This window comes from Lolium rigidum, chromosome 5, assembly GCF_022539505.1.
Source record: "Lolium rigidum isolate FL_2022 chromosome 5, APGP_CSIRO_Lrig_0.1, whole genome shotgun sequence".
Taxonomy (NCBI): Eukaryota; Viridiplantae; Streptophyta; class Magnoliopsida; order Poales; family Poaceae; genus Lolium; species Lolium rigidum.
The window spans coordinates 30188953-30205056 of NC_061512.1; the positions used below are offsets into that span (position 1 = coordinate 30188953).

At 48.1% G+C, this 16104-nt stretch overlaps 2 protein-coding genes across 2 annotated transcripts; one reads left to right on the forward strand and one right to left on the reverse strand.

The window, feature by feature from the left end:
- Positions 1–2669: 2669 nt before the first annotated feature.
- On the forward strand, positions 2670–7292 carry LOC124655795 (sucrose transport protein SUT2-like). Its single transcript, XM_047194637.1, has 5 exons — positions 2670–3168; positions 5306–6042; positions 6135–6198; positions 6284–6327; positions 6820–7292. Exons 1-5 carry the CDS (start codon positions 2670–2672, stop codon positions 6979–6981), a joined length of 1506 nt encoding a protein of 501 aa, XP_047050593.1. The 3' UTR covers positions 6982–7292.
- A 3110-nt stretch (positions 7293–10402) lies between these two features.
- On the reverse strand, positions 10403–15770 carry LOC124652264 (casein kinase 1-like protein HD16). The gene is made up of 16 exons (XM_047191284.1): positions 15466–15770; positions 14869–14997; positions 14683–14756; positions 14526–14595; positions 14387–14442; positions 13799–13870; positions 13619–13713; positions 13331–13397; positions 13119–13248; positions 12805–13023; positions 12572–12699; positions 11757–11931; positions 11590–11680; positions 11230–11387; positions 10925–11113; positions 10403–10850 (listed from the first exon to the last, which is right to left on the reverse strand). Exons 1-16 carry the CDS (start codon positions 15694–15696, stop codon positions 10791–10793), a joined length of 1944 nt encoding a protein of 647 aa, XP_047047240.1. The 5' UTR covers positions 15697–15770; the 3' UTR covers positions 10403–10790.
- Positions 15771–16104: the final 334 nt, after the last annotated feature.

Below are 16104 nucleotides of genomic sequence, written 5' to 3' on the forward strand. Positions count from 1 at the left end.
TCCAAACTTTCGCTTGGAGGCTGCTTCGTCGAGCTCTACCCACTGGTAAGAGAGCAAGTAAATTTTCCAAACACATTGATGAAGAGTGCCCTAGATGTGGCAGCGCAGAGGATGAAATGCATATGCTATTCCTCTGCCCTTTCTCAAAAGCTGCCTGGTTCTCGTCTCCTTGGTTCATCAGAACGGAGGCCATTGCAGCACATAATTAGTCAGTTGCCCAAATGATTCAGGCTTTACTGTCTTTGGGGCATCCCCATATCAGACTCACAAGTTTATATACCTTTCTGTGGTGCTTATGGAAATCAAGAAACGATGCTCTTTTTCCAGGAAATTATGCCAACCTTCACAGGTATTTCCTGCTGCTAATGCAATTATGCAGAGAGCTAAGCTCGAGAATATGGTGTCCTCTGAAGATCATCGCTCTACCTGCTCTGCAGTACAACATCTGTCGACACAACAAGACCCATCTTCTGTTGCAGGCACTACCATTTTTTGCGATGCTGCTTGGAAAATCGAAAAGAACATGGAGTCAACACCGGCAGGCATAGGCATCATCATCACAACTGATTGCAATCAACACTACAAGCAGTTGCATGTTTCAGCCCTATCTCCACCAGCATCATCTCCTCTACAAGCTGAAGCTTTTGGCTTGCTTCTGGCGACCATGTTGGCTGAAAGGCTTAGCATACAAGAACCAAATTATTTCACAGATTGCTTGGCCTTGGCTTCGGAGGTAGCGGCTACATCCATCTTCAACACCAAAGGTCATTGGATCATCAGGCCCCTTCTTGCAGCTATTCAAGAATCATCAGCTTTCCAGAACAACAAAATCGCTCATGTCAATAGGTGCTACAATGTAAAGGCTCGCCATCAGGCTCAGCTAGCTCTCAAAATTCAGTCTAGACCTCTAGCTATTAGATGCTTATCTTCAAACTCAGGTCAATGTCCTGGCAAAGATGTTCTCCCGCTGTTAGGTGTGAGCCCCTTTTCACTTCTCTCTGTAAAGTGCTGCTAAATGAATACAATCCTTTCATGTTAAAAAAAATGAGACCGTGTGCACGAGCGGTTGTCTCCGGTGGCATAAGCCATGGACATGGTTAGAGATTTTGAATCCTAGATCCATGGGGAAAGTCCGCATATGTGCCCGTCACGATTAGGGCATTGCAGCAGCGACCTTTTGTTGGTGTGTGCTGCATTGTTGTTCATTGCTTTGGCTTAACCCCAAGTTGCCCCTTCGCGTGGAGTGCCGAATAAGCGCGTCGGCACTCCCATCCACGTCAGATTCCAAGGGCGGGACCGGCATGTTAGGGACTCTACGGTTAACTCCATCCTTAAATGCGACGCCTCGTATGCTCTAAGGTCGGTTACCGATAATGAAGCCACCGGTTCTCCATGCATAGACGCCGCTGTAAATGTGACGCCTCGGAGGCTCTGGGGCGAGTCGTCCCCGCCTATTTAGTGTGCCCACTTCATTCACCTCCGCTGCACTAGCCTCTCCACCACCGCCGCTCTTCTCACCTTTGTCGAACTTGCCTCTCCAAAACAATGATGTGCTGGCTAGCGAGGACGTACTCGATGCTAGGCTAGAAGGGCCACGCGCCGCCAGCGGCGTCACAACCACCACCACAATCAGAGCCGTCGCAGCCAAAGCATGTGGCCCACGGCAGCCCGACGCAGGGTTCGAGTTGCCGGACTTCAACTTTGATGACTCCGACAACTCCCAGTTCGACGAGTGGAGCGAGGCGATCATAGCATGTGCAGATGTCGAGGCGGCGAGGGAGGTGCCGCAGTGGGGCGAGGAGCAGCCGTTCTATGGCGACCCAGAGCAGGCCGCGATCTTGGCCTTCTTCAATGTGCAGCGCTTCCGGAGACTAGAGGAGGAAGAGTTGGAGTATATCAACGACGTCCACTTCGAGCACGCCGTCGAGATCTCGTGCTAGCGGGCGGCCACGGAGGAGGTAGATCGTCTCCCATATGGAGTCGAAACAGATCTGACCATCAACGACCGTGGAGTTGTTGCTTGGTGAAGAATGAGCCGCCGAATTTCATGACTCCAGTTTAGGCTAAACCCTAAACTCCAGCGTCCAGATTTCCCACAAATGGTGCTATTTTATTTGTTTTTATGGCGAGGACGGTGAGGCGAAGTGAAATCAAAAAATCTCGATTGTTTGATTGGACAGGTACATTTCGTACAATGATGAAGAAAAATGTGACACGAGAGCCACATGTGGAAGAAGTGGAGGCTTCTGGTGGAAAGAAAATGAATGAATGAACGATACTCTTTTCCAAGAAGCAATGCGGGCGGTACATTGCTAGCGTACAAGAACGGGTGTCGCCCCCACACCGTCACTCAATGATAGCGGTCGCTCTGGAGCCTAGCGTCGACGCCCACAGGCCCTGCGAGAAAGAATCGTTTTTTCCCTTCTCCCCTGGATAAAAAACGTTTCTTTGGGTGCCACCTCCCCCAATTTCCAACTCCTTCCGTGGCGGCACCGCCGTGGCCCGACGGGATTGGAGCCACCGGAACAAGATACTTTGCTCGCTGCTCTCCCCTTCTTCCTCCTCCTCACTACTCCCCGCCGGCACAGTCGGGAGCTCACAATTCCGCAGCCACACCACCGGCGCCGGCGTAGGCGGAGCGGGGGTCGAAAAGTTCCATCCGAGACAAGATGCCGCCCCCGCGGCGGCCGACCACCACCACCGCCGCCCTCCCCGCACCACGCAAGGTCCCGCTGCGCTCCCTCCTGCGCGCCGCCTCGGTGGCCTGCGGGGTGCAGTTCGGGTGGGCGCTGCAGCTCTCGCTGCTGACCCCCTACGTGCAGGAGCTGGGCATCCCGCACGCCTTCGCCTCCCTGGTCTGGCTCTGCGGCCCGCTCTCCGGCCTGCTGGTGCAGCCCCTCATCGGCCACCTCTCCGACCGCATCGCGCCCGCCGACTCCCCGCTCGGCCGCCGCCGCCCCTTCATCGCCGCGGGCGCCGCCTCCATCGCCTTCTCCGTGCTCACCGTCGGCTTCTCGGCCGATCTGGGGCGGCTGTTCGGGGACAACATCCGCCCGGGGTCGACCAGGTACGGCGCGATTATCGTCTACATGATCGGCTTCTGGCTGCTGGATGTCGGCAACAACGCCACCCAGGGGCCCTGCAGGGCCTTCCTCGCCGACCTCACCGGTAATTCCATTGCTCGATTGCTTCGATTTCCTTGCTTCGATTCCTTGCTCAATTGCTTTAACTCTGATCTGTTCAAGATTGCTTCTTAGCTTCCAATTCTTTCTTTTTTTTGCGAATATTAGCTTCCAATTCTGCTAGTAATTTGTTACCTCAAGCAAGCAAAAGGGAAAGTGTAGATGAACTCATCGGTTACAAAAAATTGGGGTTCGAAATTTTGCTAGACGGCGAGGGGTCACATGCGAAAAAAATCTATTTTGTTTTAGCCTCTCGGTGTATTTACGTGTGGCAACTGCACAACAGAGGAAGACCATGTTAAAGAAAACAGAGAAAATTAGCAATTTGAAGGTGTCGCTTTCCCCTTTAGGCTAGGAAAGATTCTACCTCCGATGCTGATCTTGGTCGGCACTTGATTTTCTAGTCTCTCATTATTGCCAGCTGCCCCGTATGTTTCTAGCAGCCCAGCCAGCAACACACACACTACCTAGCCAAACCAAATATAACGACGTGGCACTCCATCACAGCGATGCAATCTTTCAATAATCGCATGGTTGGTGCAAATGTCGCCACCAGATCCTGTCCTTTCCCTAAGCTGCCACTTCATTTATTTTACTTTTTTTATGTATGGGAGTGATGATGAAATATGAGGGGAGCTCTATTCAATTCAAGAGATCGATCGCTTTCGGATCGAGCTAGATATTTAAGCATTATGCATTATTGCGAAAATTCCGAACCGTAGGAACCACGACAGCATCTTTTGTTTTGTCAGTAGCAATGCAGCATTCTTTGAGGGTCTGCATGCTTGGTTGCTTAATAGTAATTGCCAATCATGTGTGTGGCTGTGGTCTTCAGATCTGCTTTTCACTCTATCACCACGTGTGAATGTGTTGCCCACATTACACCGATGAGATGTGCTTCTTGTAGTTAACACAGTTCTTTGTGTAAAAATGCATTTAGTTTATGTGGTAATGATTGACGGAGCTTGACTTTATGGATCGGTCGCTCTCAGGTTCAGCAGGCTAGGTAGATGTTTAAGCACTACTCTCCTTAAGTTTTTGTGATTTCCAAATCATAGGAACGACGACAGCATCTTTTGTTTTGGCAGTAGCAATGTAGCATTCTTTGCGGGCCTGCTTGCTTGCTTGGTTAACACTTAATTGCCAGTCATGTGTGTGGCTGTGGTCTTCAGATCTGCCTTTTGCTCTATCAACACGTGCGAATGTGATGCCACACATTACACTGATGAGATGTGCTCGTTGTGGCCACACATATTCTTTGTTTAAAAATGCATTTATTTTAACTGGGATTGATCAATAGAGCTGGACCCAATTGATCAGTCGCTCTCGGGTTCAGCAGGTCAGGTAGATGTTTAAGCACTACTCTCCTTAAGTGTTCGTGATTTTTGAATCATACGAGCGGCAGCATCTTTTTCTTCCTCAGCAGACGGATAGTATTCCTTCATTGGAGGGGCCCTGCTTGCTTGCTCAATAATTGCTAGGCTGCCAAATGCTTGTGTTTGTGACTCTATTCTCCCAATTTGCCTTTTGCTCTATCATCATCAGGTGTGAATGTGATGCAAGGCATTGTATTTAAGCATTACTACTAATACTCTTCCAGATATTATTGTGAATTTTTTAATCATACGAACGACGACATCTTTTGTTTTTTGTCAGTAGCCAGGTAGTATTCTTTTGCTTACATTATGGAACAGAGGGAGTAATTGCCAATGTTGTGTGGCTGTGGTGGTCTCCGAAATTTCCTTTTGCTACATCATGGACTGTGAATGTGATGCCAGGCATTGCACTGATGAGATTGGGGATGTGCTTGCTATGGCTACACAAATTTTTGGCTATAAATTATATATCGGAAATTATTGTTACTTCTCTCACTCTGTTTAGGAAAATGCATATATTGTGCTCATCTGAGCTTGTGGGTCTTTCTCAAATATTCTGATTGTTTCTTGACGTGCAATTATATTCACCCACTTGAAAAACTTCAACTGTTATCTGTATTATGTCCATTTCTGCAGGATGAACACAAATGTTAAATTATTGCAACCAGCATCCATGTTATATGTTAGCATTCCGCACCTCAAACCTAACTCATTTCTTACTGACTGACTGATCCTTTTCCGCTGCAGAGAATGACCCGAGGAGGACTCGGATCGCCAACGCCTATTTCTCGCTCTTCATGGCCCTGGGGAACATCCTCGGGTATGCCACCGGAGCGTACAGCGGCTGGTACAAGATATTTCCCTTCACCATCACCGAGTCATGTGGCGTAAGCTGTGCCAACCTCAAGTCTGCGTTCCTGCTAGACATCATCATCCTGGCAATTACGACATACGTCACCGTGGTAACGGTGCAAGACAACCCGACATTCGGGAGCGATGAAGCAGCGCCACCTCTGAGCAGCCATGAAGAGGAGGCTTTCCTCTTCGAGCTCTTCGGGTCATTCAAGTACTTCACGATGCCTGTCTGGATGGTCCTGATCGTCACTTCCCTCACCTGGATCGGGTGGTTCCCGTTCATCCTCTTCGATACCGACTGGATGGGCCGGGAAATCTACCGAGGGAGCCCGGAGATCGTCGCCGACACCCAGAAGTACCATGATGGTGTGAGAATGGGTTCCTTTGGCCTCATGCTCAATTCAGTCCTTCTCGGGATCACGTCGGTCGTGACGGAGAAGCTGTGCAGGAAGTGGGGGGCTGGGCTCGTATGGGGTGTTTCCAATATTATCATGGCTCTCTGCTTTGTGGCGATGCTCGTTATAACGTACGTGGCGCAGAATTTGGACTATGGACCTAGCGGAGCACCTCCGACCGGCATCGTTGTTGCTTCCCTCACAGTTTTCACGATTCTGGGAGCACCCTTGTCGGTCAGTATTCATTCACCAGTATAGTTTTTCTTTCGGTTTGCTCATATGTTGTTATTCATCTCTGTATTGATTCATGTTTTTGGCTATTGCAGATCACGTACAGTATACCATACGCGATGGCTACGAGCCGTGTTGAGAATCTTGGGCTTGGCCAGGGTAATTTACTTTTTGAGTGAACCATTTGACTATTTATCATCTTGGGTTTGTGTTCTTACTTAGTCCCCTTTCTTTTTTCCCACAGGTCTAGCAATGGGTATTCTCAATTTATCTATCGTCATACCACAGGTATTGGCTTGTTTATTATTTTGTTTGCTTTCAAATACGGTTCATTTATTCCAAACTTCACTACTTGTTGAGAAAAAAAAGAAGGGGGAAACGCAATCAGAAGTAGTAACAAGTAGCCTTAGACCATGCTAATGGAAAGATGGCACACTAGACTACTTCATTTTGAAATGTATCTGATCGAGCTTCTGGAACCTAATCAATTCAATCTAATAGCTAGTTGACCCATCTCAACTATACATCAAAACTAAAAACTATTACCTCCGTTCCAAAATACTAGGGTTTTTAGAAAGCTGAACTTTTTACAAGTCTTATATTTTGGAACGGTGGTAGTAGTAGTAGTAATTACAGCATCCCAATCTATTAACCAGTTAAGACCAACAGGATACGGAAACACCTGCATTATGGACGATTGGGTGCTTGATTTATCCTAAAATTCTTGAGAGCTGCTTCAGCATAACTGAACCCTGAAATTTGTATTGTCACCTCGTGCAGATCATCGTGTCACTGGGCAGTGGGCCATGGGACTCGCTTTTTGGCGGAGGGAACGCGCCATCGTTTTGGGTGGCGGCCGCCGCGTCCTTCATTGGCGGGCTGGTGGCCATCCTGGGTCTCCCCCGAGCCCGCATTGCGCCAAAGAAGAGAAGCCAGCGATGATGATCGGAGTACATTGTTTCAGGTTGTCTGTATATCCTGGCTCTAAGTTAAGTTGCAAGTTGCAACCATTCTTTGCTCTATCATCCAGTTGATTAGGCATGGGTATCTGTCTGTATATCGGTTCGATGGGGAAAGAAGTACAGCTCTGGAATCTGATCTTGTTTTCCTTCCTCCATCAGCTGTTGTTTTTTTCGCGTCTCCGTGTCAAACATGGTCGGTTGTATCTTGTTGTATGTTGGATTTTTATGGTTTTGTCGGAGATGGTGGGTGAATGAATGAATAAAAAGTCGGCAGGGTTTTGCTTCAGGTCATCCTGGCATTGCTGATCTCCTTATCACTTGGTCTTTGAATGAATCGCAATTTTAATTTTAGAGCAAGAATGTAGATTTTAATAGGTAATAATATTTTTTGTTGCATTTGGTTCATTTTGCAGTGATAAAGGTGGCACCGAACATGCAGTGGCGACTGAATAGCATTTGGTTTTGTGTAAGAAAGAACATCTATCTGAGTGGGGCGTTTTAAAGCACAGGGGACATGGAAGTTTTAATGGCACTTGAAAGTTCCGAAAAATTCAAAATACTAGATGCAGACAAAGTTGTACTGTACCAACGTGAGAAAAGTCCCAACTCAAAATACCTTGTATTCTAGGAGGCGCAAAAATTACAAAATCTGACATCCGAAGTAGCAAATGATGAAAATTTTTGAACCTGTAAATTATGTTATTTTTGTTACGTCTAGAATATAAAGTATTTGGATTTGCGATTGCACCTAGGGTGCATAATTATTTTACATCATAATTATGTTGGCAGGGTACATAATTATGTTAACTTAGCACTGCGCATCATTGTTTCAGCGATGATGATCAGAGTACATTGCGCATCGTTATGTTGGTAGAGTACATAATTATTTACACCTACGATTGTTTTTTATATATAAAATGAAACTTCGAAATGCTATTATGAGAGCAACTCCATGTCAGGGGAGCTCCCAAGCGAATTTAGGCATCTAAGGGCATCTCCAACCGGGCGACCCATCCCGCGCCCGCGCGTCCGGATGGGTCCAAACGGACAAAAACCCGGCCCAGCGCGGGGACGCACCGCATAAACGGACGGCCGCGGCGTCCGGGACGACCCAAACTCGGCCCAAATCTTGGACGAGTTTGCGTGGCCGCGGACGCAAAAGGCTGGTCGCTCGCGTCCTCCCTTGTCCGCCCCTGGCCCGCCTGTCTGCCTCCCAAAACACAAGTCCGCCGCACACATCTCCCCACCGCTCCGCCGCCACCCACGGACCGGCGATTTGGGAGCGCGTCGACGCCGGCCATCGTCGTCGAGACGCCGGCAAGCGGGACGGAAGCAGAGGTCGAGGCCCCGCGCTGCTTTCGCCGCGTCGTAGCAGAGTCGGAGGACGCCGCCGCCGGCGCTGTTGTCCTCTCACCGTCGCGACACCTCCCGCCGTTCGCAGCTGCGCCGTTTCCGCCGGAGGTGAGCTCTCCTGCCCGTGTTTCCAGACCGCAAGTCGGCTGAGACGGCCATGCCTGCAGGTCCCTACGGAAGCATTTCGATCGCCTCCGCCTGCGAGGTGTTCGTTGAAATGCTCGAACTCAAATGTGTCCCTTTTCAGATCATGGTGGACAGCGACGACGAATACTACTTCAAGAACTTCATCGACACGTCGTCAGAAGAGGAGTCCGACGACGAATTTTTCACGGATGCTGCGCTGCTCATCCACGAGCACATTGTCTCGCAGATTCCCGTGCACCGGGGGTCCTTGCCGGGCCGCGCGGCCGCCTTGGACCACGAAAGAGAACGCGGCCACGACCAGCTCTACAGAGACTACTTCCAACCGAAGGCAATTTTCGGGCCGCCATTGTTTCGCCGTCGTTTTCGGATGACCAGGCCGCTGTTCCGCCGGATAATGGATGGCGTGAAGATCTACGACGACTACTTCCGTGCGAAAGTGGATGCACTTGGCAAGGTAGGCCTCTCTTCGTACCGAAATGCACGGCAGCGATTAGGATGCTCGCATATGGCGTTGCCGGTGATTTCGTAGATGAGTACACGCGCATGAGTGAGTCAACCGCCCGGAATCGATGTACAGTGTTCTGCGGAGCGCGTGATCGGTTCGTTCGGAGAACAGTACCTCCGGCAACCTAATGCAGAGGACACAGCTCGTCTGTTGTCGATCAACGCTGCCGGGGTTTCCTGGGATGCTTGGCGAGCATAGACCGCATGCACTCGGGAGTGGAAGAACTGCCCCTTTGGTTGGCAGGGGGCATACGACGGCCATTCCGAGGGGTGCACAGTCATTCTTGAAGCTGTTGCTTCCCATGACACATGGATTTGGCACTCATTCTTCGGAATGGCTGGCTCGCACAATGACATCAATGTGCTGCAGCGCTCTCCGGTGTTTGATAGGCTAGCATACGGTCAGTCCCCTGATGTGGATTTTGAGATCAATGGCCACCACTACACAAAGGGGTACTACCTTGCTGATGGTATCTATCCACCTTGGGCTACACTCGTGAAGACAATCCGAAACCCCACCTCAGAGCAGGAGGCAAGGTTTGCCAAAGAGCAGGAGGCAGCCCGGAAAGATGTGGAGCGGGCGTTTGGCATCCTCCAAGCTCGTTGGGCTATCGTCAGACACCCTGCCAGAGCCTGGGATGTGCAAACTCTGTGGGAGGTGATGACCGCTTGTGTAATCATGCATAACATGATTGTTGAGGTAGAGCGGGATGATTCACTCTTTGATAATGACTGGGAAGGCCAAGGAGAGTTGGTTACTCCTCAAGGTGGTCCGGCATCATTCCAGGACATTCTTCATGTGCACCATGAAATTAGAGATCTGGCTGTACACAACCAGCTTCAGGCTGATTTGGTCGAGCACATGTGGCAGCATGTAGGCAGCAATGCTGCAAACAACAATGATGAAGGAAATCCTGAAGCCTAGAGCATTTGTATCGTTTTTTCATTTTATTTGAATAATACTTTATCCTTGATTACATGGACTATGTAATGTGTAATACATTTTGAGCATTTGAACTATTTTATATATTTTATATAATACGTTTTTGCGTTTTTCTAGTGAATTTACAAGAAAAACATACCATAGGGCAACGCGACCCAAATCCCGCGTTGGGCGCAGCGCGCGACCCAAACGGACGCGCGGACGCGGGGCGACGTCCGCTCGGCCACGCAAACAGCCCAAAATGGACGGCCCAGCGCGTCCGTTTGGGTCGCCCGGTTGGAGATGCCCTAAGGTCTCTGTGTGTTTGTCTCGCTCCTGCAGTCCTACAAAAAAATGGGCACCAGCTGCTGTGGTGGTGGTACTCGCGGAGCTGAGCTGCTGCCTATTGCCGCTATTCGTCCAATCATAGTAAATAATTTTATGGTGTGTACATGACAGACTCCAGATAATAATGTGCTGAAGGGCAAACTGATTTCATTTTCTATCTGCAGATAGATGCATCTCATGGCAGAGTTTACATTCATGGTGAGTTCGGTACGCATTAAACCAAAGTTACAATACGCCTGACATTCCTAAGAGACCAAGCATATGAGGAGCACTAGATACATATTACATATGAATTCTACATCCTTTTTCTTTCTTAACAGCTAAACAAAAAGCAGTAATAAGTAAATGTAGCCTGCAGCAGCTGATCAATGAAGACGAAATTTACATCAATGGGATGGGGGGTGGACGGTTTGATGGGTGTTGGTCAGCAACAGACGACAGGAGGACTGGATAAACAGAGCCCCCTACTAGTAGGATGCATAATTGCATAGCTCCTCAGGCTCTGGTCCGGCACACTACGCCACCGTCCGCCCATAGCAAATTCCAGCAAGGTAGAGGTTCTTGGCCCATTTGTCCTGCAACAACATCGGCGGCAAACTAAGCAACAACCTCTTTGACTCCCTGACAACGGATAATCAGGATGGGTTACCTTGACGTGCGCGCTGGGGAACTGCGACGTTCGCAGGGTCTCCTGCGTCTCGTCCCTCGGCCGGCGCCGCGGCATACTCAGGATCAGGGCCGACTGGTCCATCGTGGCCGCCATCGATGTGATTCGGTACCCGTTGTCCCACCGCCTGTGAACGCCCTCGCTCGGGTACAGAAAGTCCAGCTCAACCACCTGCAAGCAAGGGGGTTACATACAATATTACAAGTCAATCGACTCTTAAGATACACCACCCAGACAGACATCTTGGATCTCTTCATGGACTTAAGCATTTGGTAGGAGCATCTGACCTGGTCGGAGAATCCAGCGTTGCGCGACATGACTATAGCCCATCGACTGCCCGAGGTCGCCATCGATGTGACGTAGAAGCCTTCCTTCCACTTCTTGTTTATCCATTTGAATGGGAAAGAGTCGCTCACTTTGTAAGACTGCTGTGTGTACGGTGTGCCTGCCAATATAAGGCTCTGTTCAGATAGAAGGCACTACTGATTCATATGGCTATGGTAATACTGTGAACAACTAGACAGCTAGCAATGAATATTATGCAGAAGGAAGGAAGCAATTGATGGACCACAACAAACATGCTGTTTTCCAACATAAGAGATAGCTAGCAAAGAAAAAACAGAAAGCACAAAAATACACATAAATACCTTTCGACATCACCACAAGAGAGCTTCCATTATTCGAGCCAGCGACAGAACTGATATAGAAATTCTTCTCCCACTGTTCCATGATCCAGTCCTGCTTTTTAGGATGAAAATGAGGGGCAAGTACATAGCATAAACTACTACATGAGGAACAGATGGCAAGTTTCTACCTTGTGGAGGAAGTGTGGAGACATTTGATAGACTTGGTCCGTGAAGCCAGTTCCAGCATCCATAATGACTGCCCAGAGATCAACACATGATGATACTGAACTTATCAGCAGACCATCCTCAATTCCTTTCTCCACATGTGGCTCTAGCCTCGTGTCAGCCACGTTATAGTGGTACCTATCACAGGGGAAACTTAATCAGCCTATGCACAAGTGAATGGATACAAGCAATCAAAGAAAACACTATAGATTGCCAGCATAGTTCAGTTCCTAGCAAAGATTGTAAAGTTTCTCCCATTCATGCTTGAGTTTCCCTAACAAAGTATAAACAAACTACAGGCAACCCTTCAGATGGAAATATATGGGATGTGTGGCACATGAGGTTCAAAGGTTTTGCGGTATCAAGGCAACTTTTTGTTAGACCTACAATCAACATACTGACATAACAACGCTGCTACGCTCGATGTGACACAGCATATCAGGGAGCCAGCAGATAGATGTCAAACAAAATATCCTGAGACAATTCTTTGGGTTTCACTAAAACAAAATAACAATCTGCGGTATCAAGGCAACTTTTTTATCGGACCTACAATCAACATACTGACATAACACTGCTACGCTCGATGGATACTGCATATCAGGGAGCCAACAGATAGATGTCAAATAAAATATCCTGAGACATTCTTTGGGTTCCACTAAAACAAAGTAACAAGCACACACTCCGATTCTCTGCATCATGCAGCGAAAAAAGTACAGAAAACCATGGGCTTTTTCAATTCTACAGTAGAGAAAAGTTTCCTTCAGAATCAGCACTGTACCTCTGTTTCATGGGTGATCGAGAATTATATACCGAAATCCACTGTGTTGCTGGGACACCTACGCGAATCTTCTTTTTTGCACTGCCATCGTCATCTTCATTACCCAGCCTAGCACGCTTCTGCCCTACCTGCAGGAGAACATGCCCATAAGAAAGAACGTATAAACACATGCAGCTAAACGGTTTTCAGGTTCATTTCATAACTCGAAAATCTGTGCAATACCCTAACCGAACCTTTTGGGCTCCATCCGTATTGATTGGTCTGATGGAAGGGTTAGGTCCAATTAAACTATCAAACAAAGAAATCAGCTTGGGGTAGTTTGGTTCCTCATCAAACTTCATGTTGACTACCGTCTCAAGAAACTGCTTGAAAGGCTGGGGGCAGATACCGCAAAGGAGCTCAGGTGAGATGCTCATCTTTCTCTTGCAGACCAGAAATGATTTGTTATCACCCTACATACACAGTCAAATATACACACAAAATATGAAATTCTCAACAGCATGATACAAAAATGATGTGGAATGGTAAAAACCGAATTAAGCAATACCTGGTATCCTTGCCATGGCAACCTGCCCCGATGAAGAAATACTAGCGTATAAGCCAGTGATTCCAAGTCATCTCTCCTACTTGCAGTTCTTCCTAGATGCGCATGGGCACTAGCGTATCTGACTGTTCCTCTAAATTACGAATGCGAGATTCAGATCATTTGCAGACATATAAGGTTATATTGAGCTGACAAATTTAGAAAATGAAACAGACCTGAAGGCATCCGGACGTTGATCATAATCAACATGCGCTCCAGTACTTAGATCTTTCCACTTCGTTGCTGCCAAATGGAAAAATCTTAACTGATTGAAAGTTCCAAACACAAAGCAATATGGAACAACACTGAAGGACTTAAGGGGTCAAAATTATCAAGTTGGTATAATCAAAACTACCAGTATTCGAGCAATAGTGCTCTAACAGAAAAATAGGCGCTTTCACCTCTGCAGCGTAAAACCATGAACTAACAACAGTCTGATTAAAGAGGTTTTCTTAATTGCTTACCTAATCCAAGATCTACAAGAAAAAGTTTCTTTTCTTGGGGAGTTCCTGGCTGACCGAGAAGGAAGTTCTCAGGTTTCACATCTCCATGTACATATCTGAAAGAAAAATCCAGAACCATCATGAGAAAAAGAGAAAACGCCTAATGCATTAAACATAACTAAACTTCAGATGCCTGCTTACCCTTTAGAATGCATGCTTTCCAGGATAGAAATGGACTCTACAGCGATACAGGCTACCATTTCCGATGACATGCTGAAAGTTTTGGACACAAGTTAGAAAACCAGGAAGCAACAAGGTAAAGTGCATGTTGCTTATTACAAATCTTGACATGAACATAGTTTTGCTGTTCCAGAAAAGATAGCAATTCCAAATGTAAGCATAAGTGCAGGATAAAAAAAATATGATCGAGTGTGGAAAGAAATAGCCGACTTGGCCCTTCAACTAAGACTGTTCGTGTACATGTCTAAATTATAACCAGTTTCTTTCCTCACATGCAACACAAGACCTGTTTAGTCAGAGGATGTATTGGGTGCATGGAAAACGGTAATTTATGCTCCAAACAACTTGGCTACAGCAAACCCAACTGTTATATTTCTGAAAAGATATGGTATATCAAGCAAGCAGATATCCATGACGCTATGGTTGTATGTTTTGAAAGAGCGGTTTCCCAGAGAAGTAGCCGATATGAAAACAGTTTATGTGATTACAGCCGGAAACACACAAGTCCACCTAAGCTGACAAGAAGAATAACAGAATAGAGCAACTCACGATTGCCCTGAGGAATTCCACGAATCCCACAAGCTAGGCCCCAGCATATCCATAATCTGCAGTTTCACAAATAAGGATAAAGCAAAATGTTCTGTTCCCAGGATCCAGCAAGGTTAATGGAAAGGGCAAGGATTCATACCATCACGTAGTAGTCGCCCTGCCGCCCTTTATAATGCACCTTGGGCACACCATGGGTACCTCCTAGAGCACTGGCATAGGAAACCATAAACGTCATGACAAGATCAAAGCGAAGCATGAACCTATACCAAGGAACGGTGACAGAGTGCAGCACTTACGAATAGACATGCCACTCGTACGGAGGCCCATAGTTGCATCCCTTGCTTGTATTGTGCTCGAATTTTATCGCAACCTACAAAAGGAGGTTCTATGTAAGAACCAAGAAACAACGAGAACAGACGCCAAAGTTTTTTTTGTTGTGGAACAGAACGGTTTGGTGTCTTAAGAAAGCATGAAACAGATACCTCTTGAGCGCTGGCGCCTGTCGACCGTCCGCTTCCGCCAGTTAAACGCCGGCCGACAAAAACATGGCCGAATCCACCTTTGCCCAGCTTCCTCTCCACCCTGTACTCGGGAGACCCTCCTATCTGGACCTGGTAAGGGGAAAGGCAGTGTTAATTGGCATCCACATGTGTATGTACGGTTCGTCAAACCCTCACAGAATGCTGCTTTAAATTCTGCATCATTTCTACTTTGCAAATGAAGGTTGGGGGATAAGTTGTTCACATAATTGTGTTGTACTCATCACTCCCAGTAGGTTAGGATGTGCATCCGTTGTAACAGGTGCATGCCGCAATGCTGCATCACAAGCCGCGCTGAAGGTGGTGAAACAGGGGCAAGGTGAACGTGAGGGACAGACACCTTGGGTGGTTGGTCTCTAAGCAAGCAGGCTGGTTTTTGTGAGCAAGTGAGAAAGAAAGAAAGAGGAAAAACATTGACTTGTGGATGGGGTAAACTGGGGCTGGCATCCCTGCGCATGCCGATTCTTGCTACTCCCCCAATAACTTGTCTCAGATCTGCTCGATGGATGCGAAATGGGAGGGGTGGGGAGGAGGTGTTACCGTCTCGGGGAACGGGGCGGTGTTGCCCTCCTCGTCGTCGTTGCCGGCGGCGGCGTTGTTGGCGCTGACTCCGCCGCTGTCAGCCATCTCCTCCTCCTTGATGGGGGGTGGGGGGTGCTGCTGCACGTCGTCGGGCTCCTGCTGGGCGGCGGCGGCAGCGGCGGCGGCGGCGGCTCTGGTCACGCGAGGGGGGAGGCGCGCGACGGGGGTGACGCGGCGGCCGCGACCCATCGGACCATGGTCTACCTACCGATTCCTCTCCGCCGCCGAGCTCGCGATCGATCCACTGAGCCCAGCGAGCGAGCTGCGTCCTCCTCTTCTAGGGTTTCCTTTTTTTCTTTGTTCACGAGTTGATTTTTTCAGGGAGAGAGGGAGAGCTCCTTTTCTTTCTTCCTGATTTCATTCACTGGGTGAGTAGGAGTGAAGAGGTACTGCTCCGTTTTTGTTCTCCTTTCTTGCATGATGAGAAATACTACTAGCAAAACCTAAAATAAAATTTCAAATAATTTAATGTGTTTGTCTTTGCCTATCGACGGTACCTCGAAGGAGGGATCCTCACGAGAGGGAGAAGAAGTAGGGGCCATTGGGCGGAGAGTCCTGGGGATGATGGTACGCGAGTTACCCAGCTTCGGAACACCT